Source organism: Ornithorhynchus anatinus, chromosome 2 (genome assembly GCF_004115215.2).
Source record: "Ornithorhynchus anatinus isolate Pmale09 chromosome 2, mOrnAna1.pri.v4, whole genome shotgun sequence".
Taxonomy (NCBI): domain Eukaryota; kingdom Metazoa; phylum Chordata; class Mammalia; order Monotremata; family Ornithorhynchidae; genus Ornithorhynchus; species Ornithorhynchus anatinus.
Window position 1 is genome coordinate 34,092,573 of NC_041729.1, and position 23,165 is coordinate 34,115,737.

At 52.6% G+C, this 23,165-nt stretch overlaps 1 protein-coding gene across 1 annotated transcript in view; it reads right to left on the reverse strand.

Moving 5' to 3' along the window:
- The window catches only part of MYO15A (myosin XVA), a gene marked incomplete at its 5' end in the record, with an annotated part of 100,506 nt that overhangs the window by 33,665 nt on the left and 43,676 nt on the right, over positions 1 to 23,165 (reverse strand). The window contains 20 exons of the mRNA XM_029058290.1: positions 798 to 913; positions 1,620 to 1,695; positions 2,051 to 2,110; positions 4,665 to 4,786; positions 5,029 to 5,051; positions 5,121 to 5,182; positions 5,383 to 5,394; positions 5,741 to 5,828; positions 7,217 to 7,355; positions 7,852 to 7,960; positions 8,783 to 8,941; positions 9,243 to 9,310; positions 9,632 to 9,752; positions 11,864 to 11,961; positions 12,538 to 12,650; positions 13,491 to 13,682; positions 17,450 to 17,522; positions 18,101 to 18,279; positions 22,351 to 22,586; positions 22,912 to 23,007. Coding sequence (XP_028914123.1) covers positions 798 to 913; positions 1,620 to 1,695; positions 2,051 to 2,110; positions 4,665 to 4,786; positions 5,029 to 5,051; positions 5,121 to 5,182; positions 5,383 to 5,394; positions 5,741 to 5,828; positions 7,217 to 7,355; positions 7,852 to 7,960; positions 8,783 to 8,941; positions 9,243 to 9,310; positions 9,632 to 9,752; positions 11,864 to 11,961; positions 12,538 to 12,650; positions 13,491 to 13,682; positions 17,450 to 17,522; positions 18,101 to 18,279; positions 22,351 to 22,586; positions 22,912 to 23,007 — 2,142 coding nt within the window. The remainder of the gene's footprint in view (positions 1 to 797; positions 914 to 1,619; positions 1,696 to 2,050; positions 2,111 to 4,664; positions 4,787 to 5,028; positions 5,052 to 5,120; positions 5,183 to 5,382; positions 5,395 to 5,740; positions 5,829 to 7,216; positions 7,356 to 7,851; positions 7,961 to 8,782; positions 8,942 to 9,242; positions 9,311 to 9,631; positions 9,753 to 11,863; positions 11,962 to 12,537; positions 12,651 to 13,490; positions 13,683 to 17,449; positions 17,523 to 18,100; positions 18,280 to 22,350; positions 22,587 to 22,911; positions 23,008 to 23,165) is intronic.

Consider the following 23,165-nt stretch of genomic DNA (forward strand, 5'->3'; position numbering starts at 1 on the left):
TAGGACTCACAGTCTCAATCCCCATTTTACATATGACGTAACTGAGGCATAGAAAAATGAAGGGACTTGCTCAGGGTCACACAGCAAACAAGTGGCAGAACCCAGATTAGAACCCAAGTCCTTCCGACACCCAGGCCTGTGTTCCATCCACTAGGCCTTGCTGTTTTTTGTGCATTTCTTTCTCTGTTAACCAGAATTTCTGGAGGAATGCCTCATTCTCTTGGGATTGCCTGGGTGCTGCTCTGCACAGAAAAATCAATCAATCGATTGATTGATGGTAGGCCAAATAGACCAGCCATCTCTTTTCCTCCAGTCCTAGTTTCCCACCAAGATCATGTTTCTCTCTTCTATGCTCATGTCCTGAAATGTGGGGATGGGGATGGCTCAGGGCTAAAGAAGGATTTGTTGGGCTGCTGCCCACGGCCACCACGGGAGTTCTTTGTCAGTGCGATGGCCGGCCGTGGTAATGGCCACAGGGGACAGTCAGCAGGCAGTGGGTTGCTATTACTGGGAGGGTGGCAGGGAGGAAGAGATACTATTAGGTGGGGAGAGGGGAGGAGGATCTACTGCTGGGCCAGGAGTGGGGAGGAGGAGCTTCTGCTAGGAGGGGAAATTTACACCTCTATCCCTGTGCAGGTATTCCTAGGCCCATCCCTACCTTACTCCAACTCAATTGCAACCCAGAGGCCTCTCTGGAAGGCCAAAGAACTCCAGAATGAGGGTCCTCGGTCTCTGGCCCCCAGCTCCTGCCTGGCATGCAGCAAGGCGGAGAAGGGGATGGAGGCTGGAATCCTCACCGTGGCCGGGAAGAGGCGGGAGAAGTAAACTTCCCAGCCCTCCAGGGCTGCGCTGATGATCATCTTCTTCATGTTCTCATCCACCACCGGGCTGAGGGAATCCACGTTGTTCTGGACTGAGTGGAGAGTAGACCCTGAGAGTCACCCGGACGGTACCCCGTGCACATGCTCCCACGACCTGCCTTCCCCTTCCCCTGAGAGGTTGGAAGGTGTTGGGACTGGGACCCAACAGAGTCTTGGCCAACCCATGCCCTGGGGGTCTGGATCAAAGCCAGAGGTCTGGGGTAGCACCCTTCTGGAGGTCCGTGCTCCAGGGAATGGGCTGCACACGGGGTGGATTGGGAAGAACGGGGGAGGATAGAGGGGAAGGAGTAGAGGAGACCACTGGGAAAGGGGCAGGATAGCAGGAGCCAGTGTCCTGCCGGGGAAAGGAGGAGGAGGAAGAGGAGGGGGCAGCAAGAATGGACAAGGGGCCTGGTGGGGAGGAGCCTGAGGTCTGGAAAGGGCTGGGATCCATCAAATTCCCAGAAGCCCATTTGTGGGAGTTGTTGCGGGGCAGGACACAGAGAGAAGCCTGGAACCGAACCCCAGGAGGTCGCAGGAGTGGAGAGGGTTTAGCAGGGTCCCCCCACAGTAGGTCTGTGGAATTGGTGGTCCCTCTGCATGGAGCTCCTCTAGGGGTGTAAGAAGTGTAAGAAGAGGACGAGGCTGAACACTGGAGAAGCAGCGTGGCCTGGCGGTTAGAGCACGGGCTTGGGAGTCGGAGACAATGGGGAGACCATGAGAGACGTCACTGTTGCAACCGTCCCCGTGACGTGTTACCAAACAGCAACTTCATCTTGAGCCTCTCTTCCTTGCTGATGCGGATGCAGGCGTCGGACAGGGTGTCGTGGAGGATCTGCGGGGAAGAGGCAGAGGCCAACGCTCAGGGGTCCACTCAGCTCCTGCTCTTCTCCTCAGGCTGTGGCTGCCACCCACCTCACTCTAGTGAAGAGGAAGAGTCTGGAGAGCTCCAGGGGTTTTGCCTAAATTAGCCTCCAGAAGGAGCTGGCAAGACTCCGCAGGCCGCTCCAGTGGCTCTCTCTCCGCCCCCGCTTCCCCTCCCTCGGTTCCCTGGAGAGGAGCTGCCTCCCCAACTTCTCAAAGACATAAATATAGGTGGCCCCCGAGCCCCCTTTGCCCAGGTCCTGGGGCTGATGCACCACCATCAGGGTAGAGGTTCTGAGGGGTGAGGGAGGTAGGCAGAGTCTCACCTGGCGGAAGAGGAGATCCAGCAGCAGTGGGTGGTTGTAGTTGTCTTTGGGGTAGAATACCTGGGGGGAGAGGGGCTTCAGCACTATAGCAGAGGGACCACCATTTCCACAGACCTTTTGTAAGGGATCCTGCTGCCAATCTCCCCTCCTGCAACCTCCTGGGGTTCAGCCCCAGGCCTCCCTCTGTGCCCCTCCAATGGACTGAGGAGAATTTGGTGGAGCCCATCCCTACCCACGGCCTCAGGCTCTGCCCCATCCGACCTCTTGCCCATTCTCACTGCCCCCTCCTCCTCTTCCTTTCCTCCCCCAGGACTCTGGCTCTAACCAAACTGCCCCATTCTCCCCAACCCTAATCAGTCTCCCATGCCCTCCAAAGCCTCCAGCTTCTGCCCTATTTTTTAAAATGGTATTTGTTAAGGGCTTACTACGTGCTAGGCACCGTACTAAACCCTGGGGTGGATACAACCTAATCGGGTTGGACAAAGTCCAAGTTCCACATGGTGCTCCATCTTAATCACTGTTTTACAGATGAGGTAGCCGAAGCTCAGAGAAGTTAAGCGACTTGCCCAAGGTGACGTAGCAGACAAGTGGAGGAGCTGGGATTAGAACCGAGGCCCTTCTGTCTCCCGGGCTAATGATCTTCCACCAGGCCACACTGCTGTTTCTCCCTAGATCCCACCCTAGACTCCTCTGGACCCACACCTCCCCTCGTCCTTGATGACCAGGCGCTTTCTCCCCACAGTTAGCTCCAACTTCCTCCTGCAGTAATCCCATTCCTGGCCACCCTAATTTGTCCCCAGCCTATGGATGGGATATTTAAGAGTCAGATAAAGTGATGCTTGTCCTCCCCCGCTCCCTCCCCTCCCATGTTGAGGAACAGATGGGGTTTCAGCCCCATTTTTCCCTTCCCTTTCTGGGGGCCGGGCAGAGGTCCCGGGCAGTGCCACCAAGTGGCGCTCCGCCCCCACCTAAAGGCCAGGATCCCAGGCAGTGGGAGGGACGTGGGCATGTGTTGGCCCATGATCTCTCCACGGAAAACCCCACTCCCCTGCCCTCCATGCCCATCCCAAGAGGTAAACGGGAGGGCCTACAGCTCGGCTCAGCAGGGAGATGCAGCAGAGAAACACAGCAAAGAGACGCAGCTTGGAGATGTAGCCCAGAGACACAGCAGGGAGTTGCAGCAGGGAGGTGTAGTCCCTCCCCTGCCCAAACCCAGTCCTTCCCGATGGACCCAGGCCTCCTTCTCCATCCCATCCCTCTCCATCTCAGTTCCTAGAGCACCCACCTCCCCCTAATTGGAATCTTGATTCTTTTTATTGCTACTGTTCTTGTCTGTCCGTCTCCCCCGATTAGACTGTAAGCCCGTCAAAGGGCAGGGACTGTCTCTATCTGGTACCGATTTGTACATTCCAAGCGCTTAGTACAGTGCTCTGCACATAGTAAGCGCTCAATAAATACTATTGAATGAATGAATCCAGGGTGCCAAGCTGAAACCCAGAGGGCCAGGCTTGGCCCTGAAACCTCAAAATTGGCCTGGGATGACTTGTTATCATTCAGAGGCCCTCTTTGGGTTGGCTGCTTGGGACAGGATGAATTGGCTCACTCTGTGCCTCAGTTTCCCCAGTGGTCAATCCTAAATCCTTAGGCCAACGCTGCTAGAGGCTTTCTGGGGAAGATGTGTGGGGCAGGGGGCAGGGAGCAGGGGGCGGGGAATTGAAGAAGCTGGAGGGGATCTATAAGGAAGAGGAAACGGATGAGATCTGCAGAAACAATGTGGCTTAGGGATAAAATACAGGCCTGGGAGGTAGACCTGGGTTCTAATCTAAGTTCTTCCATTTGCTGTGTGAACTTGGGCAAATCACTTCACTTCTCTGTTCCTCAGTTAGCTTATCTGTAAAATGGGCATTAAGACTGTGAGCTCCATATGAGTCAGGGATTGTGTCCAAGCTGATTAGCTTGTATCTTCCTCAGCATTTAGTACAGTAACTGGCACATAGTAAGTGCTTAACAAATACCATAAAAAATCCTCTGCAGAAGCAGAGCTGTTAATGGTGACGGATTGGACCCTATCCTTCCTTCTCCTCCTAATCAATATTAGTGAAGCCTACACTGAGTGGCACGCTGTATTGGGCACTTGGGGAACAGTCTATAGAAGTAAAAGGCACAATCCCTGACCTTGAGGAGCTTACACTCTAACGGACAAGCAGACACAAACCACAAACATTTAATACCTACTACTGAATGAATGAATACAATAGGTAAAAGGGTAAGAAAGAGCATAGAGACAGATTAAGAAAAAAGCAGGTAAATAAATAGAACTATGCAGGCCTGCTTTGAGTAGCTGGGGGATGTCTATCAAGGAGGTGGAGATGAATTGGGGAGGGCCTCTTGGAGGAGGTGACCTTTCAGTAGGACAGCATTGGAAGTGGAAGAGGCGTGGAGTGGGAGGGAGTTCCACACGAGGAGAAGGGCCTGATCAGTGGCTGGGGAAGGGGGCAGGAGGGTAAAGAATGTCAGGGCTGGGGCATCTTCCTGTCTGCCTTGAACTGGAGAGCAACCTCCCAACCCTAAGCTGTTCACAGCAGAAATGGTGACCCCATGACCAGGCAGGCACCTCCTTCCGGATGTAGATCCTCCAGGGCACGCCTTGGTAAGCGTAGAATACTTCATTGCATTGCCGGTGGAGCTGCGTCTGGATGGGCTCATCCTTGGGCACCAGAGCCCGTGAGACAACCACTGCGGAGAGGCCAGTCAGCGAGGGTCAGAGGGCCAGCAAGGTTCAGGATGTGGGGGGGTGCAAGCCCCAGAACCACCCAGTTCAGCCCTGTTCTACGCCTTCTGTGGCAGGCTGGTTCTCTGACAGCACTACTGGCCTTCAAGCAAGGCCTGCCCTTCCCCACCTTCCATGTCAGGCCACCGCACCCCCTCGAGGGACTAAAGTGAGGTGAGGATGGGGAATCCACTCTGCTGATGATTACCTGGAGGAGGGCCCGGTGCCGGTCTTAGCTTTGGAGGAGGGACTGGCGACCCGTCTGTGGGACCAACTGGAGCCGCCAGGCCTGGTGGTGGCCTCTTGGTTTTGGTGCTGGCTACGGGCTTCACCATGGCGATGGTCTCTTTAGGTGCCTGCGTCTCCTAGGGAGAAGAAATGAAGGCTGAGGTAGCTTGGCTTGATCACTGCCTCAAGCACTGCTCTTCCTCAACCTGGAGAGAGAAAGGGGCTCATCCCTGGCCTAGTCCAGAGGATCAGACTTCTCCAGGCTCTGGGGGCTGCAGAGCAGGGCTTAAGATTGCGGGAGGATGTCGGTGGCCTTGTGAGCTCACTCCCCGACCTTGGGAACTACCTCAGAGAGCAGCCGGTAGGGTGGTGGGGAGGAGGAGTTTCAGGATGGGAGATGGGGGGTGTGGATGTCTGAGGGAACAGGCTGCTCTTGTTGGCCCATGAGAGCATGGAGCCATTTGCTGTTCCCTTTCACTCTCCTTTGGAGCAGCTCCCCAGGAAGAGAGGCAGTAAGTAGTGGCAGAGGTATTTAGTAAGCATTTACTAGGTGCAGAGCACTGTGCTGTGTGCTTGGAAAGAATAGACAGATGGGGATTAAAGACTGTGGACCCACTGCTTTCCCTGCCGGCCAGTCCCCCCTTCTGCCCCCAGGGGAAGGGGTGGGCTGTGGGGAGGGGTTTAGCTCCTACCGAGGCAGCGGCCATCTGCCCTTTCAGGATCATCAGGGCCTCTTCGTGGGGATCCAGCTTCTTCACAAAAATTTTCCCACCTTCTCTCCTGGGGAGCGGAGGGAGGTTTAGTGGGGAGTGTGGGACCCACAAACCCTTGTCACCCCGACCCCAGGGAGCAGTAGGGAGTGGCTGATGTCACCCTCTCCTAAAGCTATGCCAACTCCCTCTTCCTCAACTGGGCAAATCTGATCACCACTTCCACCCCTATCTCTAAGTACTTCCTCGTTCCATTCCCCTGCCCTGGAATGCTTTCCCTGTCTCTCTTTGCTCGTACCAATCCCTCCCTTCTACTACAGTCCCGTCTTCCCAGATTAATCCCATGTGACTGTTCAGAACAAATACTTCAGCATCTGTTAGTAATAATGACTGTGGAATTTGCTAAGTGTTTACTTCATGCCCTGGGATAAACACAAAATAATCAGTTTGGACACAGTCCCTGTCAATCAATCAATGGTATTTACTGAGCACTTATTGTCTGCTGAGCACTGTCCTAAACACTTGGGAGAGTACCATGAAGAGCTCAAAGTCTAAATAGGAAGGAGAACAGGTAATGAGCTGTTTTACAGAGAAAGAAACTGAGGCCCATAGAAGTTAAGTGACTTGCCCAAGGTTACTCATAGGGCAAGTGGCAGAGCTGGGATTAGAACCCAGGTCCTCAGACTCCCAGATCCCCGCTCTTTCTACTAGGCCACAGTGCTTCTCACTAGGACCGCTGCTTGTGTGTTATTTCTATCTCTAAAGATATTATAGTGGTTAAGCTTCTATCATTTGAGCTTTTATGCATCTCTGATGTTCTCTCTTTTGGGTACCTTCTCTTTTCTTCCAAGGTCTGTTGTGTGTGTGTCTGTTTCATAAACTCTCTGAGGATCGTGATCTGAAGCTCTCCTTCCCCAGTATGAATCCTCAACTAATCCCAGCATACTGACTCTACTATCCTAGGTTCACTGAGCTATTACTATATTATCAATTATCATCATTATGGTATTTATCAAGTGCTTATTATGTACAAAGTGCTGCGCTAAGACTAGGGTAGATACAAGGCAATCAGAACAGATGCAGTTCCCATACTACCTGGGCCTCACAGTGTAAGGACAAGAGAATTTAATCCCCATTATATAGATGAGGAAACTGAGGCACAGGAAGGCCATAGAGCAGGCAAATGGCAGAACCAAGATCAGAATTGGGTCTCCTGACTTCCATTCCTGAGGTCTTTCAAGTTGGGATGCATGGACAAGGGTGGGTGAGGGAGGAGGAGTGGGGAGCAGGGGAGTCCCCAAGATGCAGAGGTAGATCGCAAACTTCATTTCCCCTCTCTCCTCCCCAGAAGGAGGATCCTGCCAGGGGGAGGAGGGAGGGGAAGGGAGAGGAGGTAGACCACTGGGGGGTGGCGTAGAGGGTCTTGCCCGGCTTGGAGCTGGGAAGGAGGAGTCTCACCTGATGGGCTCCGGGGCGCGAGCAGGCTGCTGGTACTGCTTGATGATGTTCTTGATGTTGTGCGTGGGCTCGGGGAAGTGTTCGGAGTTCAGAGTGCTGTGCCGGACCAGCTCTGGGCCGGGAGGACCAGAACCTGAGGCTGGTGGGGAAGGAGGCAGCCGAGGACTGGGACGGAGAGTCAGGGATGGGAGGCCCCGGGCCCCAGGGTGGCTCTAAGATCTCGGCAGCCTTCAACTCTGGGGGATGGTAGCATATCCCTCGGGGCCGGGGATGGGGCCAGAACCCCAGGGCTTCCCCACTCCATGGAGCTCAACCAGACCCAGGCTGCCCTCCGGGGAGGGGAGGAATGTGTGAGGGGGTCTGGGCCCCAGGCCTCCCCCTGGGCGTTTTGGGAATCCCAAAGACGGGAGGAGGGACCTGCAGGCCTGGGCAAGGGCAAGGAGGAATAAGGAGCCAACAGTTCTGAGGGGCACTGGACTCTCTAGGATCCTCAAGGCCTCTGCATCCCTGCCAAGGGGACTTTGAGCCCTGCAACTCCTTGCTGCTCCTTCTCCAACTTGCCAGGAGGAGGAGGGGGTGCCCGGAGCACCCCAGAGCCCAGTAGTAAAGGTTCCCAGGAGACTGATGGGGCCTACCTGCTGTGGCTGAGGAGGGTCTGCCCTGGATCAGGACAGGGGCTGCCACCGGCTTCGGGAGGTGGCTGGTCACCACCGGCTTGGGCAGGGGGCCAACCGCCAGGGGCTTCTGCGGGACAGCAAGGATGACTGGATGAAAATGGCAGTCCTGAACAGAGTCAGCCTATTCAACCGAATCGGGGTAGGGTGTGTGTTGGGGGGTGTCTGCTCTTCTTTTTGTGGCAGTTTCTAGAGATTATCTGAACTCCTTCCGTTTGAAGTGCAGAAGCCGATCTCTTGTTTCCTGTGAGAAAATGTACTCCTGGCATGGCTTTCAGCCGGCTTGGGAGTCTAACATCTGTTGGGAGCAGTCCGGGAGAAAACCTGGATTGGGGTTGGGGTTTCTTCCTAGACACACACACAATCCCTTCTCGTCATTTGATTTTAGGCAACAGAAGTCTTGGTAGTAAGACTGGAATCTATCTCTCCCGGCAACCCCGGTCAGAGATTGCCAAGGGCACAGTGGGGTAAGTCAGGGCTGGGGGTAGAGGCAGTGTCGATCAGGCAGATGAGCTGACATCATGGATCAAAGGCAGATGACTCCAAACCCATCAGGTTTAGTCTCATGTTGTTCAGTGCTCTCACTCTGCGCAATCATTGCAGCTGGGGGAGCAGTTCAGGGCTGCTTTGGTTGGGCAACACACGGGATGGGGAAGGTCCCAACCCCCATCCCTCCCTCCACCTCTCTATGTGCCCCACCCTCAGCCCCCTTTCATTTATTCATTCTATCGTACTGATTGAGCGCTTGCTGTGTGCAGAGCACTATACAGTATAATGGTAGACACGTTCCTTGCCCACCCAATCCTCCATCTTGCCCTCTGCCTCACTCTTGGTCTCCCCCTCCATCTCACCCCACACTCTAGCCCTCTGAGGCTCCGGGGGCCAGACCCACCTGTGGTGGCAGGGCAGGCTTGGCTCTGGAGAAAGGGCTAGAGGCTCTTGGGCCCTGTGGGAAGTGGCCGGCGCTGGAGGCCTCGGAGGGGCTTGGGGAGACTGTGTCCATCAGCTGCTGCTTCTGGATGGCCATAGCCTGCATGGTCATCTGGCGAGCCTGGGCAGAGCAAGGGGGAGTTGCTTTTGGAGGGTGGGAGGGAAAACAGGGATGGGGAAAGGGGCTGCCCGCTCCAAGCCCCCTCTCCTGCTGCCAGCCCAGCTACCTTCTCTCCCCTCCCACCTTTAAGCCTCCGCCTCCCTCTGAGACAATCCTATCTCCATTTTCTGCCCCAGGACCGAGGCTTAGCTGCCCTCCCGCCGGGCCTTCCCGCCTCCATTCCTCCTTCCGCTCCTTCTCCTCCTCGGTTCTTCCTGGGCAGGTTGCCGGAGGGGACAGCGAGCCACTTTTTCTCACTGACCAGGAGCATGGCTTGCTTGTTGATGAAGGCCTGCTGCAAAGCCAGAGTGGAAGGATCCAGACATGGAACTGTAGGATAATGGAGTCGGAGAGAGGGGTCGAGGGTCAGGTCAGGCTCCCCCGCCGGCCACCAAGAGGTCCATGCCCTAGACCGGCCTGCTTTTAGGGAAACTTCCTGTCCTGTGGGACCCCTCCTGAGCTGCTCCTCATCTCCAAACTGTGGCCCCAGTCACCGTCCCAAACCCAGAGCCTCTGCAGGGAGTGAGCCGCGGACCAGGCGTGCTGAAGGGGTTGGGGGCCGGCGCCAAAGGATCCTGCAGCTGTCAGAGGGACCCCAGCTCACCCACCTTTGGCTGGCAGAGAAAAGGCAATCTGGGCGATGGCACTGACCTGCCTCCCGGGGCATCTTTGGGGGCAAGGTGCTGCTGTGCCGCTGCCCTCTCTGATCACGGCCACCCGGTTGGCCTCCCCCCTTCATCCTGTATGAGATGGCAGCTGGTTTCTCCAGGTCCTGGGGAGAGTGGTAGGGTGAGCAGGGAGGAGGAGCGGGAGAGGACTGAGCCGGGGAGAGGAGCAGGAGAGGTCACCCATCGTCGCCGCTCCATCTCCTCTTCTGAGGGCAGGGAGATCGGGTGACGGCTGCCTAGGGAACACGCGTTTCCCAGGGCAGCGGGCACCTGACGTCCCACTGACCGTCTGCTGAGAGAGGCAACAGCCCCAGCGAGGGGTCAAGGCCGGAGCCTCGTAATATAGAAGGAAGGATTGCCCTCCCTTTGGCTGTCTTTCCACTGCCCGATCCCTCAGCATAGCAAGTGGGACCACCCCATCCTGAAGGACATCTATTTTTTTAATGGTATTTGTTAAGCATTTACCAGGTGCCAGGCACTGTACTAAGTGCTGGGGTAGATACAAGTTAATCAGGTTGGACAGAGTCCCTGTCCCACCTAGGGCTCAAGGACTTAATCCTCAATTTACAGATGAGGGAACTGAGGCACAGAGAAGTGAAATGACTTGCCCATAGTCACACGACAGACAAGTGGCAGAGCTGGGATTAGAACTCAGGTCCTTATGACTTCCAGGCCTGTGCTCTATCCACTGGGCCATGCTGCTTCTCTAGAATGGTCTCCACTTGACAGAGCAGGACTGTGGGGAGAGGGCCTGGGATGGAGTCCAAAGAAGGGAGGGGAGATGGTCCCTATCTAGAGGCTCAAAGATAAGCTGCTCCCTTTGCTCTTCCCCCCTCTCTGCCCCAAAGCACTTATGTACAAATCTGTCTTTTTATTTATTTGTATTGATGTCTGTGTTCCCCCGCAGACTGAAAGCTCACTGTGGGCAGAGAATGTTACCGTTTAGTGTTGTACTTTCCCAAGTGCTTAGTACAGTCCTCTGCACACAATAAGCACTCAAAAAATGTGATTGAATGACTACAGTGCAACAGTTGCATGGGCAGAGATATATTGTACTCACCCAAAAACGTTAGCAAAGTGCTCTGCACACAGTAAGTACTCAAATACCATTGATTGAGAACACATGAATTACGTACCTGAAGCAAGGTCCCCCTAAGGGCCTTTGGGGCTGGGGCACCACGGCACCCTGGTCAGTTCAGGACACTGAGGCTTGGAGATTGTCCCTAACCTGGTGGGGGATGATGGCAGTTGGCCAGCAACCAGGAGCCAGACAAGGGCGGGAACTGGTATGTACTGGGCCAGAGCTCAGACCTGAGCTTTCACTTCAAAGCAATAACACCAGACCCTGACACCGCTGGGGGAAGGAAGAATTTTTTGGCATGGGGAAGCAAAATGGCCTAGTGAATAGAGCAAGGTCCTGAGAAGCAGTATAGACATGGATAGAGCATAGGCCTGGGATTCAGAAGGACCTGGGTTCTAATCCCGGCTCTGCTACTTGTCTGCTGTGTGACCTTGGGCAGCGCTCGACAAGTAGTAAGGGTTGAACAAACACCATCATTAGCATTATTAGTATTATTCTTGGAGTCAGAAGGGCCTGGAGTCTAATCTTGGCTCCACCACCTATCTCCTGGATGACCCTGGGCAAGTCCCTTTACTGCTCTGTGCCTCAGTTACCTCATCTGTAAATTGGGGATTCAGATTGTGAGCCCCATGTGGTATAGGAACTGTGACCAACCCGATTAGCTTGTATCAACCCCAGATCTTAGAACAGTGCTTGACGCACAGTGTTTAAAAATTATTATTATATTATTGGAGTCAGAAGGACGTGGATTCTAATTCCAGCTGTGCCACTTGTCTGCTGGGTGATCTCGGGCAAGCCACTTCACTTCTCTGTGCTACAAGTTACCTCATATGTAAAATATGATTAATTCTATGAGCCCCACATGGAGCGTGGATTGTGTCCAACCTGATAAGATTGTATCTACCCCAGCACTTAGTCCTGTGTCTGGCACATAGTAAGTGCTTAACAAATACCATAAAAAAAGGGATAAGTGATGGAATATCCAAGAGTGAGTGGTTGTGTAGAAGCCTCCCTGAGTGGAAATGCTTATATTTGTGTGAGCAGCTGTGATGGAAAGGAATATGAGTGTATCTGGCAGGGAGTAATAGACCTTCCCCAAAAGATACCCTCCCCTCACCATGCCCTGGGCCTTACCGCATTTCCATAGGACAGGACGGGGTCAAAGAGGCTGTCCAGGTAGCGATCCAGACCCTTCTGGGTTGGTGGGTGATCACTGAAACTGTCCGAATCTGCTGGGGATGGAAGGGAGGCCAAGATGGCTTCAGTCACAGGGCAGCTGGTCCGAGACTGCAGCCTGGGCCTAACCAATCAATCAGTGGTATTTACGGTGTGCTTACTACGTGCAGAGCATTGTATTAAGTGCTTTGAAGGGTACAATACAAAAGAGTTAGCAGACACTTCCCTGGCCAAGTGGGTGGAGGATGGGCCCGGGATTCATATACACCTGGGTTCTAATCCCAGCTCCACCACTTGTTTGCTGTGTGACCCTGGACAAGTCATTTCACTTCCAAAGGACTCAGTTACCTCATCTGTAAAATGGGGATTAAGACTGAGGGCCCTCTGTAGGATAGGGACATATGCTGGAGCCAGGATTAGAACCCAGATCCTTCTGACTCCCAGGCCTGTGCTCTATCCACTAAGGCAGGCTGCTTCTCCGGTGTCCAACCTGATTAGCTTGTACCTACCACAGCATTTAATACAGTGCCTGGCACTTAGCAAATACCATTAAAAAAACACCCCCCAAAATGAGCTTACAGCTTGATGCCCAGGGTTGGAAGGTAATAATGGCCCAGGTGGGGATGGCTCACCATGACTGTAGTAGCCATTCGAGTCAGGCAGATGCGGGGACACCAAGATAGGGCCCTTCCTCAAGGGCAGGGCGGGAAGCTCCTCATCTGAGTCCGAGCCGTTCCCAAACACTCTGCGGGAAAGGGAAGGAGAGAGAGGGGACCCACCTGCCGAGATCAAATTCCCAAACACCACCTCATCCCTCTCCCACCCCCCGCCCCCACACTCCTTCCAGTGAGGACTGAAGGCGGAGCCTACGGCTCAGGGGTTCTTGTGCCACGGTTCCAACCCCCCCGGATCGAATGGTTGGTATCCACGTGGTCGACCGGTGGAACAAGCCCCGTGGGTGGGAGTGGCAGGGGCTGGTCCAGAGACCAGGACTCTGAGGCCTAAAGGGGCAGCCCTGAAAAGACCTGAGGTGAATGGGACGTCCATAGGTTCGAGGGGAACTGGTTGAGATGCCTCAGAACTCCTTCTTGAGGGGCAGGTATAACCACAAGTGGCCTAGACCCAGACGCTATTCGTTTGAGCAAGGAATGTGCCTACTGTTATATCGTACTCTCCCAAACGCTTAGTACAGGTGCTCTGCACACAGTAAGCTCTCAATAAATACAACTGAATGAATGAGAATGAACATTTCCTACAGGAGAAGCAACCAGGCTCTAAGCAGAAGGACACCGTCACTTTGGGCGCTCTGGACCTCTTCCCACCCCTTGGAGAAGCGGGGCTACCCCATGAGCACTCCCCTCTTGGAATGCCACCCCCATTCTCTCCCCTTCCCCCACAGCCTAGGATGGGGAGGGGAGAACTCCGTGGCCCCAGCCCCCATGCCACTGGTGGGAGTAAAGAAGCCAACATGATTGGCACGAAGGTAGGTTGGGAGGGGCAGAGCGAGGGGTGGAGAGAAGCAGTGAAGGAGAGATGCCAGGATGGGGAACGTGCCAAGGGCAGGGGACGTTGGTTAGCTACCTACAGTTTGGTGCTGTTCTGGCCCTGCTCCGCTCCCTCGGAGGCAACGATGAAATAGGATTTCTGCTTGGGAAAGTCTCTCAGCAGCTCCAGGTCAGAGATCAGGTCCAGGATGTAGTCATGGCCCGCCAGTTCCACCCACTGAGCACCGTCCTTCAGGGAGACCGTCCAGCCCCTCCAGCCTTTGGTCATCCCCCTGCCGGATGGCGGAGAGTGGGCGGGAGGGCCGGCCGACGGCCCGGGCCCCAGCAGCGAGCACCCAGCCCCGCCGCACCCTGTCCTGACCTATCTGCTGTGTAACCTTGGGCAAGTCACTCCAATTCTCTGGGTCTCAGTTACCTCATCTGTCAAATGGGGATTGAGACCCTGAGCCCCATGTGGGATGGGGACTGTGTCCTACCCAATTTGCTTGTATCCACCTCAGTGTTTAGGACAGTGCCTGGCACATAGTAAGCACTTAACATAATTATTTTTATGAAAAAAATAGCATAATAATAATGATTATTATCCCCATACTATGACATCATCAACCATCCCCTACCTTCTTCAACCCCCTGCCTGCTCTCTGCTCCCTTCCCAGCAGGACAGGGCATCTCACAGGTAGCCCAGTAGCCTCTGGGAGATCCCCCACCCCAGGAAACCCCAGAATGAAGAGGGAAAGGGGTGCGATACATTGTACTAAGCACCTGGGAAGAACAAGACAACCACGTAGCCCATTCCCTGCCTTCAAGGAGCTTAGATGCTAATGGGGGAGCAGTAGGTGGGAATTGGCCAGATGGGCCCTTTGCCTCCAGGAAGCAACATGACCAATAGAAAGAGCATAGGCCTGGGAGTCAGAGGTCCTGGGTTCTAATCCTGACTCTGCCAACTGCCTGCGATGTGACCTTGGGCAAATCACTTCACTTCCCTGTGCCTAGTTCCCTCACCTGCAAAATGGGGATTCAACACCTGTTCTCCCTCTTACTTAGGCTGCGAGCCCCATGTGGGACTTGTTGACCTAATATCTACCCCAGCACTTAGTACAGTGTTTGACATCTAGTAATCCCTTAACAAATACCACAATTATTATTATTACTACTACTGTGCTCTATCCAGGGTGTGGTTGCCTAGACTTCATTCAGAGATTTCAACACATAGAGAAGCAGCGTGGCTCAGTGGAAAGAGCCTGGGCTTGGGAGTCAGAGGTCATGGGTTCAAATCCCGGCTCTTCCACTTGTCAGCTGTGTGACTGTGGGCAAGTCACTTAACTTCTCTGTGCCTCAGTTATCTCATCTGTAAAATGAGGATTAACTGTGAGCCTCACGTGGCACAACCTGATTACCCTGTATCTACCCCAGTGCTTAGAACAGTGCTCTGCACACAGAAAGTGCTTAACAAATACCAACATTATTATTATTATTCCTCAACTTCCTTGTTGTCTACTCCATTGTTTCCTCAAGAAGTTCTTCCTACGCCTAACGCTGGTTGAAATTCAAACTCATTTCTCCTTGTTTGGTCCTCTACGGACTTGGGAAAACAACTAGATACTTCGAAGTCTTGAAGACTCACCCCTTGGACTTCTCTTTCCAGGTTAAATACTAACCCCTCCATCCTCCCACCCCCACCAAACACACACTCACGGACACACATTCCTTTACCCTTTCTACATTGGCCTTATCTTAATTGCTTTTGCCACTGTTCCCTGGGCCCTCTCCAACTTCTCCATCAGCCTCTGAAAAACTGGCTCAAAAGGACCAAACCAATGCACAGTAGAGAAGGAGTGTTTTCTGATTTCTGTAATCCCCATTCTACACTTGGCTCTGTCCCTTGCCCACTGTGTGACCTTGGGCAAGTCATTTAACTTCTCCTTGCCTCAATTTCCTCATCTGTAAAATGGGCTTTAAATTCCTCTTCTCCCTCCCTTTACACTGTGAGCCCTTGTGAGGGACCGACTGTGCCTGATCTGATTATTCCTTTCATAGTCCAGATCTTAGCACAGAATAGGCACTTAAACACCACAATTAATATTTTCATTGTTACTACCATACTACCAGAGAAGCAGCATGGCTCAGTGGAAAGAGCCCGGGCTTGGGAGTCAGAGGTCATGGGTTTGAATCCCAGCTCTGACACTTGTCAGCTGTGTGACTGTGAGCAAGTCACTTCACTTCTCTGTGCCTCAGTTACCTCATCTTTAAAATGGGGATTAGCTGTGAGCCTCACGTGGGACAACCTGATTACCCTGTATCTACCCCAGCACTTAGAACAGTGCTCTGCATATAGTAAGCGCTTAACAAATACCAACATTATTATTATTATTATTATTATTACCATGACATTTTATTTTTAATCTACCCTGCCAGGACCGTTTTGCTTTTTCAGAAACAGCACTGTATCAGCCGGTGGTTGACTCCACCCCCAGGTTTTCTGAGACGCTGTACTTTGCCCATCTCTCCCGAGCTTGTAGACGTCACTTGGTTTTTATCCCTACGTGCATGTCTCACACTGTTTCCATTGAATGTTTTCTCTCTGCAGAAGCATTCTGCTAGTTTATAGAAGCCATTTGGAACGTCATTCCTGTTTTCCAAAATGTCAGCCACCCTGCCCTATTTAGAATCCACAATACATTTAATCAGCACCCTCTGGGCTCCTCCACCTAGGTCATCAGTGAAGACACGGAAGAGAACTAGCCCTAGGACCACCCCCTACGAGACCTAGGTCCTCCCAGGAGACTTAGAGATTGCTCTTAGAGACCCCAAGCCTCTGGTTGCAGGGGAGCCTCAAGCCAGCTAAGCTCACACGTAACACGAATATGGTCCACACCATACCTTTATCCCGCTGTGGTAATCTCCAAATCCCATCCTTCCTCCATCTTCAAGGCCCCCTTCCAAAGTTCCAAGTGGCATTTTCTGATTAATCCCACCTCTCTGGTTCCACCACTGCATTAGCCGGCTGAGATAATTGAGGTGAAGCACTTGGAGACGTTAAAAGTGCAGTCCAAATTCAAGGCGCTAGCCTTCACCTGAGCAGGGCAGTAGCCCTCTAAATTGTGAGGCCCCCGAAGAACAGAGATAGTGTCTAATTCCCATCTGGCTGTTCTCTCCCAGCGCTTAATACACTGCTCTGCATATAGTAAACACTTAATAAATATTACGACTATCTCATGTGTATTATACATTAATTCTTTAACCACTCCCCCTTTTGTTTCTGCCGCTGGTCTCTAGTCTCTTATTCTTTTCCCTGTTGTGTGCTTGACAGTGCAGGCCCCCTTGTCTTTCCCACAGGCTGTTAAGTTCTTTGAGAGCAGGGACAGTGTGGAGGACTCTCAAAAAAATGCTGTGGTTGCTGCTGAGGTTGCCGCAGCTGCGGCTCAGGTTTGTCTCCCTCAGAGGTCCGTCTGCCACCCCTAATCCAGGATGTGATTAGATTGATGGGTTTAAAAATCCATTCTGTGTTGCAGGGCGTCAGGTTGGAATTCAAAAACAGGAGGTGACACTAAATTAATTGTACTGTATTTCACATACTTGGAACGAGGGCCTCTTGGGCTGAGTAAGCAAATTTTTTATGAAATAGTATGCAAATGAGCAGACCCAAGGTAATTTAGCAGATACACACACACACACACACACACACACATACACACTCTCTCTCTCTCTCTCCTTCTGGCTTTTTAACCTAACATTCCCTGGCTGAGTGGACAGACCAGGAGAGACTCAATCTCACATAATACACAGGTAGTTTTCCTGTCCTTAATAAAGAGACTCCCTGACCCGGAAGTGTCTTTCTACCCAGTTCTCCCCAAATTCCCAACAGCCCCCTTTAGGGGACCTGTTAGCGTGGTGACCAGGATCTCTTGGTCACCATTTGCATGCAGGAGGATGGAAATCAATCAAAGTGAATGGTATTCACTGAGGGCTTACAGTGTGACTGTGTGCAGTTTCACAATGAATTAAGCACTGAGGAGTGCAACCGACCGCCCCTTCCTACCTGTGCTTGAGGATGTCTCCGGCCACATCCTCTCCTGTGCTCCAGGAATGGATTGGACAAGTAAACTGGTCTCCTGGAAGACAGTGGGTGCTAGAATGAACTTTAGAAATGGTACCCACCGGGCCCCGAACCGGGAGACACAGACTCTCCCCTCTCTGTTTGTGGAGAAAAGGGGCAGAGGGCTATCACTGACCCCTTTGGGGCAAGTCCTGGCCTTGCCTCAGCCCTCTCTGCCACCCTTGGGGAACCCAGAAACTCTCCACGTGCCCTGCTATGGCTTCTCTTAATGCTCTGCTGAGCCTTTTGGAATGCTAGAAGAGGTGGGGGTGTGGCCTCTACCCTCGAGATTGCGGAGGGCAAAGGGGAAGAAGAGGATTCCCTGAACCTGTCACCCCTCCCTACTATGCACATGAAGGGCTCACTGGCTCCCCAGAGACTGCATTTTGGCCACAAAGCGAGGTGGGGCAGGTCTACTAGTCCAGGATGAGGCAGAGTCTGTCAGGGGTTGAGCCCAGCCTACAGGCTTCACATTTCATTGTCAGTCATAGCTACCCATGGACTGGCTGGGGGCAGTCCTGAGCCTAACAGCTCTTCCTCAGGGCATCTCTCCCACTCCTCGCCCCTCCAGGACCTCCTGTGCTCCCAGCTTACCATTGAAACAGTGTATGTCCAAGGCCATGTTCGCCCTCTCCCTGTTCACGGTCCACTCCAGCAGGGTCGGGGGGTAGGTGCGGGCAGCTCCGGGCCTGCTCTGACCCTTGGCCATGGCCTGCATTAGCTTATGCTGACACACCGCCTTGTAACCGTCGTGAGCGTAATCAGAGACAAACCTGGGATGGAGGGAGAGACAAGAAAGAAGGCAGACGAAAAGCTAACTAGGACTAAAAAGAGAGGGAGGGGAGGGGGCTTGGGAAGGAAGGAGCTCAAGAGCTCAGGGAAAAGAGGAGGTTGGGGAAAGGATGAGATTGGAAAAGGGAGAAGACTGGGGAAGGGAGGAGACTGGGAAAGAGAGGTGACCAGGGAAGAGCCAAGACTGGAGAAGAGAAGAAACCAGGGAAGGGAGGAGGCTGGGGAAGGAAGGAGGCCGTGGAAGGAATGAGACTGGGAAGGGAGGAGACTGTGGAAGGAAGGAGGTTGCGGAAGGGAGGAGGATGAAGAAGAGAGATGACTGGGGAAGAGAAGGGGCCAGGAAGGAGAGGGGGTCAGGAAGGGGAAAGGGTCAGAGGGGGAGGAGGAAGTATAATGACAGTGTCATCATCCCCAGAATGTACTGACTGACATGAGGGCCACTGTACCAGGAGCATGCAACAGAAACAGAAATCAAGGTCTAAACTCCCAAGGAACTTACAATCAAATGACTTAGTAATGATTAGGTCCAACAATTGCATAACAATAACAATGATATTTTAAAATAACAGTCAGTGACATCAATTTGTCTCACCTGAGAACAACCTAGGTTGCCTTTCTGAGAAAGGAGCCGGGCTACTTGGTTCCAAATAGGAGGCTCAGCTGATTCAGCTCAGACTGGGGGCAGTACTGATGTACTGAGAAGTGAACTGGTTTTCCCAGAATCACAGCAAACCCAGGTCTCCTGAATTTCAATCCCAGGACTCTGCCAACCACAGCCCATGACAGCTGGAGGAGGTTAAGTGAGACTCTTTTGTCTGTGCCCAGAAAGTCAGAGGGCATGGGATGAATAGGGAGCAGAGGAGAGATCAATGCAAATAGAGAAAACTTCCCTCAGGAGGCTTTTCCTTGGGAGTTATTTCAGAGTTTTGTGAGAAGCAGCATAGCCTTGGTGAAAGAGCACAGACCTGGGAGTCGGAGAATCTGGGTTCTAATCCTGACTCTGTCACTTTGCCACCTTAGGCAAATTACTTCTCTGCAACTTCTCTGCACCTCATCTATAAAATGTGGATTAAGATTGTGAGCCCTACAAGGGAAACAGACCCTGCCCAACCTAGTCTGCTATCAACTCCAATGCTTAGTACAATACCTGGAACATAGTAAGCACTTAAATACCATTCAAAGCAGAATAATGAAAAAGGGCCTTGTGCTAGTCAAAGGCTTGAGTCCCATGTGAAGGGACAGGGACGGTGTCCAACTTGATTATCTTCTATCTATCCTAGTGCTTAATAGAGTGCCTGGCAATTAGTAAGCCCTTAATAAGTACCATCTAGAAAATAAATAATGAATAAATGAATGAATGTTGTCCCTCAGACAGCTCTGCTTTTCAAGATAGCCTGCTGGAGGGCACTGTGCTTTGGTCAATTGGCCACTAGGTACCGCTAACAACCATGACTTCATTCAGTCATATTTATTGAGCACTTACTGTGTGCAGAGCACTGTACTAAGCGCTTGGGAGAGTACATTATATATCAATAAAGGTTCTGAGTTCCCCCTTCATCTCTGCCTTTCCTAGACTGCCGAAGACAAGATTTACAGATTTCGAGGACTGGAAAAGTCTTCTTGAGGTCAACTGTCCGTATCTCATCTCTCAGCAGAATACCTAAACCAGCGCTTCTCATTCTTATTTTCCTGACAGTGACACTCATCACTGTCTATGTATGTAGTCTCTCTTGGCCTGATGAATCTCTCATCTCCCCACCCAATAACCTCCTTCTACTGCCACTCCAGCCCTTGGCTACTCACATCTTCCCCAAAAACCTCCACATCCCTGGAGCACTAATGTCCATATCTTTAAACCTTATCATTTCTCCCTTCAATTTATTTTACTGTCTCCCACTAGACTATAAGCTCCTTGAAGTCTCCTAGAAGCTGCGTGGCCTAGTGGATAGCAGATAGGCCTGGAAGTCAGAAGGACCTGTATTCTAATCCTCCACTTGTCTGCTGGCTGAGCTTGGGCCAGTCACTTAACTTCTCTGTCTCTTTGCCTCAGTTACCTCATCTATAAAATGGGGAATTAAGCTGTGAGCCCCACGTGGGACAGGGACTGTGTCCAACCTGACTAGCTTGTATTTACACACCAGCATTTAGTACAGTGCTGTCCACATAGTAAGCGCTTAAAAAAATACCATAAAAAAGGCAGAAATTGGGTCTACTACTGTCTCATACTCTCCCAGGTGCTTAGTACAGTGCTCAGCATGGTGTAAGTGCTCAATCATACTATGGATTGATTGGTCAGACCCAATCTCTGCACAGGGGGCAGGAGGCAGGACCCAACAACTCCAGAGTAAATTTGCAGGGGAGGATTCAGAGATTTTCCGCTCCGGGAAATGCCAGAGGTTGTACAGATTTCCGCAAAGGCTCTATATGACATCCTTATGTTAAGTTGTGTAATCTGCGTAACGTACCTGTCACTTTTGGGTCCACAAAACTATTGTCAATTACCATCAATAGTAGCCACCTCCCATCCTTTAACTGTTGGAGTTCCTCAGGGGTCAGTTCTTGGCCCTCTTCTGTTCTCCATTTACACTCACTCCCTCGGTGAACTCATTCGCTCTCACGGCTCTGACTACCATCTCTACGCAGATGACACGCAGATCTACATCTCCGCCCCTGTCCTCTCCCCCTCCCTTCAGGCTCACATCTCCTCCTGCCTCCGGGATGTCTTCACCTGGATGTCGGCCCGCCACCTAAAACTCAACATGAGCAAGACTGAGCTCCTCATCTTCCCTCCCAAACCCGGTCCTCTCCCAGACTTCCCTATCACCGTGGATGGCACGACCATCCTTCCCGTCTCTCGGGCCCACAATCTCGGTGTCAACCTTGACTCGTCTCTCTCGTTCACCCCACACATCCTATCCATTACCAAGACCTGCCGGTTTCACCTTTACAATATCGCCGAGATCCGCCCTTTCCTCTCCACCCAAACGGCTACCTTACTGCTACGGGCTCTCGTTATATCCCGGCTAGACTACTGTGTCAGCCTTCTCTCTGATCTCCCTTCCTCCTCTCTCACCCCGCTCCGGTCTATTCTTCACTCCGCTACCCGGCTCATCTTCCCGCAGAAACGATCTGGGCATGTCACTCCCCTTCTTAAACACCTCCAGTGGTTGCCTATCAACCTCCGCTCCAAACAAAAACTCCTCACTCTAGGCTTCAAGGCTCTACGTCACCTTGCCCCTTCCTACCTCTCCTCCCTTCTCTCTTTCTACCGCCCACCCCGCACGCTCCGCTCCTCCGCCGCCCACCTCCTCATCGTCCCTCGGTCTCGCCTATTCCGCCGTCGACCCCTGGGCCACATCCTCCCGCGGTACTGGAATGCCCTCCCTCCTCACCTCCGCCAAACTGATTCTCTTCCCCTCTTCAAAACCCTACTTAAAATTCACCTCCTCCAAGAGGCCTTCCCAGACTGAGCTCCCCTTCTCCCTCTACTCCCTCTACCGCCCCCCCTTCACCTCTCCGCAGCTTAACCCTCTTTTCCCCCCATTTCCCTCTGCTCCTCCCCCTCTCCCTTCCCATCCCCTCAGCACTGTACTCGTCCGCTCAACTGTATATATTTCCATTACCCTATTTATTTTGTTAATGAATTGTACATCGCCTCGATTCTATTTAGTTGCCATTGTTTTTACGAGATGTTCTTCCCCTCGACTCTATTTATTGCCATTGTTCTCGTCTGTCTGTCTCCCCCGATTAGACTGTAAGCCCGTCCAACGGCAGGGACTGTCTCTATCTGTTGCCAACTTGTTCATTCCAAGCGCTTAGTACAGTGCTCTGCACATAGTAAGCGCTCAATAAATAAATACTATTGTAAGCTCATTGTAGGCAGGGAAGTGTCTCTTATATTGTACTCTCCCAAGCGCTTAGTACAGTGCTCTGCACACAGTAAGTGCTCAATAAATACGATCTACTGACAACTAGGACTCTTCAGTAAAGTCACCCCTCCCCACTCTGTGCCCCCATTCCCCACTCACTTCAGCCCCCCGTTCCCCACTCACTTCAGTAAGTATTTGTCCAGCCGAGGGGAGGGGGCGAAGCTGCTGAGGCAGGAGGCCATGAGGAGCCAGCCGCGCTCCTCATTGTTGACATTAGGGTTCCTCCACACTTGATTGGCCAGCTGGGCCAGGATCTCGTCCCTCAACTCCTCTACCGACAGGCCCTTCTGGATGATGTAATTCCCGAGCAGGTTTTCCTGGGCCCCGCGGAGGTGGGGGTCACCCATGAAGCGCAGAATCTGTTTCCATTTTAAGTTAAAGACAGTCATGGATTCCTCTCCATCACAACAGGACCGCCCAGCCCCTTCACTGGCTCAAACTCCCCTCATCCCCCAACCACAAATTCAAAACTCCAGCCTGAGCCTGCTCCCAAATCCCAAGGTGAAGTTAAAACGTCATTCTCCTTCTCATCCTTGTTCTCCTTCTCCCCCTCCTCCTCCCTCCTACTTCTCTTTTCTTCTCCCCCTCCCCAACTTCCTTCCTCCTCCTTCTCCCGCCTCCCCCTGCCTGGATGCCCTGTCCTTTCTGGCTCCCGGAAAAACAACCCAGATGGCCCCGACACACCAGCTTGAAGATGCTGAGGGCTTCTGGCCGCTTTTCTTCTTCAACCTTTGTCAGAGGGGCTTCCAGGGGCACGGTGAGCATCCCAAAGGCCCGCTCCTGTGGGCACAGTCAGGGCTTGGTCAGGGTTACCCAGGGCAAGGAGGCTGCAGGGGAATCCCCAGTGAGAAACTAGACCGAGGCCTTCTGGGGACTCATCCCTGGAGGAATCCAGGTTTCAGAGTGAGTGAATGGGAAATCAAGAACTGAAGCAACTA